Source organism: Vigna unguiculata, chromosome 10 (genome assembly GCF_037176805.1).
Source record: "Vigna unguiculata cultivar grain cowpea cultivar isolate G323 ecotype 2 chromosome 10, ASM3717680v1, whole genome shotgun sequence".
Classification (NCBI taxonomy): Eukaryota; Viridiplantae; Streptophyta; class Magnoliopsida; order Fabales; family Fabaceae; genus Vigna; species Vigna unguiculata.
The window spans coordinates 6,185,696-6,188,554 of record NC_140801.1 but is presented as its reverse complement, the minus strand read 5'-3'; the positions used below and the strand labels follow the sequence as shown (position 1 = coordinate 6,188,554).

At 29.2% G+C, this 2,859-nt stretch overlaps 1 protein-coding gene across 1 annotated transcript; it reads left to right on the top strand.

Moving 5' to 3' along the window:
* The first annotated feature begins 1,240 nt into the window (after positions 1–1,240).
* LOC146882054 (GTP cyclohydrolase 1-like) lies at positions 1,241–2,343 on the top strand. The gene is made up of 2 exons (XM_085667641.1): positions 1,241–1,528; positions 1,665–2,343. The coding sequence occupies exons 1-2, from the start codon at positions 1,324–1,326 to the stop codon at positions 1,964–1,966; spliced, it is 507 nt and encodes a 168-aa protein (XP_085523767.1). The 5' UTR covers positions 1,241–1,323; the 3' UTR covers positions 1,967–2,343.
* Positions 2,344–2,859: the final 516 nt, after the last annotated feature.

The window sequence follows — 2,859 nt, the reverse complement described above, 5'->3', positions numbered from 1 at the left end:
CTTATAAAATTCAAAATTCTGTATTTTTTTATTTAGTTATTGGTATAAATACATGTTTTTATACATAGAAATACTTTTTACTTTTACAATCCAAAGTCTTAAACTTTATATCAAATTAACATGTTTTAAAGAAAAGATTTGATAATCCAAAATCTTAAATTTACGATCTTGAAAATGTCCTCATAAGATAAACTTTTCATAACTTGAACTAAATGAATGTATGACATATGATCCATTTGATGATAGATTTATTCAAGATTTAGTTTCTTCAAGTTAAGAAACTCAATAATAAATAACCAAACATCAGCGGAATATCGATTAATTACATCACATAATTTATTTCTAACTACAGAGAATTAGATGTTCAAAATGTGCGGTAAAATTTTAGTAAATAAGAAAAACTTTTACATTTGACCCTTTGTGCTCAAACCTAAAATGTCAAATTTATGTCAAACACTTTGTGGTCAAATGTAAATTTACATTAGGACTCTTGTGATCACACATAATTGAGATTTTTTTCCTCTGATCTCAAAGGGTCAAACATAAATAACAAAAACTTTTTTATGTTTTACTATAAAGGACTCAAACAAAAAAGTCTCATTTATACTTGACAATAAGAGGTTCAATGTAAATTTACGTCGAAACTTCAAATCATAAATGAGATTTTAAAATGTTGCACGTAATTTCTCTTTTCCGCTTTTTCCCTGAAAACCTAAACAAAAGAAATTCAATTATATTAATTAACGTAGTATTTATGCCAGAAACTAAATAAAAACGTAACAAAGTATGAATTTTATAAAACTTTTGTGTTGGATTTAAATTGGTTAGGAGGTCTTAAAAATGATGTAGCACACTGAAATTAACAAAAAAGTAAATTAAAATTGTGCGACAACTCTTGCAATGAAATGGCCTAAGAAACAATTCCTTCACAATAAAAAACACAAATTATCAAGCAACACCAAACAAATACATATGTAAAATAAATTTAAAACATAATTAAATAAAAGTAAAAGATATAAAGGTAAGAGCTTATGTTACATTGTAAGAAAAAAAAAAAACTTGATGCGCCCACAATTTTGTTTTTCTTTTAAGCAAAGCTCTATGAAGGTGGCTTCTATTTAAATAAACACTCCATTAATATGCTTAAATTTTTCTTTATATTTGATAAATAATGTAATTAATGATACCATTACTTTAATTAATTAATATATGTGAGCCCACATCTTTCCTTTAATTATAAATAGGGAACATATCACAAAACAAAAGATGAGCAAAAGAAAGTGTGTTTGTGTGGTTGAAAGTTAATAGTTGTGTGGTACTTCAATGGGGCATTTGGGCGAAGATGGTGATCTTGGAAAGGGAGTGAGCATGAATGGTAATGAAGAGAGTTTGGAGAGAAGGGTCAACACATCTTCCATTGAAGATGCTGTCAAAGTCCTCTTGACTGCTCTAGGTGAAGATATCAACAGGGAAGGCATCATAAAGACGACACTTCGTGTTGCCAAGGCCCTTTTCGAAGGAACCAGAGGTTATTATATTCTTTTCTTATTTCACCTTTTACTGAGATATTATATAAAAATAATTTCTGACAATTGTTTTATGAAATATAAATTGTAGTATGTTAGCAGAAATTATGATAAGAAGGGTTTTATTATATATACCAGGTTATGTTCAAAGTGTGAAGGAAATTGTGGAAGGTGCATTATTCCCTGAAGCTGGTCTAGACCATACCGAATTCATTGGTGATGCAGGTGGAGTAGGTGGAGTTGTGATTGTGAGGGACCTTGAGTTTTACTCCTACTGTGAGTCTTGCATGCTACCATTCTATTTCAAGTGCCATGTGGGGTATGTCCCTTCTGCCCAAAGAGTTCTCGGTTTAAGCAAACTCTCTCGTGTCACCAATGTGTTTGCAAAACGTCTCCAAGAACCTCAAATACAATTTTTTTCTGTCAAAACTAAATTCTAATTATAATTAAAATCTAAATAAACTTTAATACAATCCAAATACAAACCAAAATCACAAAAATACAAATTATTTATGTGTTGGCTAAAAAATCAACATAACCTGACCGAAATGCAAAGCCCAACTTAACAAAAAACACTTTGTGACCCTTTATTTGCGGGTTGATGAGCTAACTTGGCTCACCACGGGTTCAACCCGAGTTAGCCGGGTTCTAGGTGGGCTGGATGACTTCCATTTACTTGGATCATATAGTCTCTCAATCTCCTCTTCGTTATCATGGGTTTAAGAATCAGAATTATTATCATCACTAACTACTTATCCTACTTTATTGTTGTTTTCGACTATATCTATGTTGTTATTATCTTGTTCATTCGGGAAGTACCCACTTGTATTTTCTAATTCATAGTTCCTTTTTGTGATACAATTAAAGCCTTAATTCTCCTCTTCTTCTGGATTTTTGAATAGCCTGATTCAAATTTTTTAATTGGCATATTTATATATTTTTATATAAAATAAAAAAGATATAAATATATAAAACACTACTAAAGATAAGTATTTAAAATGAACGATTTAAAACAATAAAAACTAATTTTGGTTGTTAGAAAAGTAAAGTCGATAGTAGACTTATGTTGTCTTAAGTCTCAAATTTATTTCTCCCTCTCAAGGCTCAACTACTTCACAAACCTGCAAAGTTTATTTTAATATTAATCATTAATAAAAATAATTAAAAAAATTATTTTTCTTCTCAACTCGATAGTAAGTCCTTTTTTTCCTAGACTTGAATTATGTTTCTACAGAAAACCCAACTTTAAATTATGCTCCAATTAATCTATTATCCACAAAAAGAAAAAACAAAATCTTAATCTAATTAATAGTTTTTGTATAAAATTTCCACT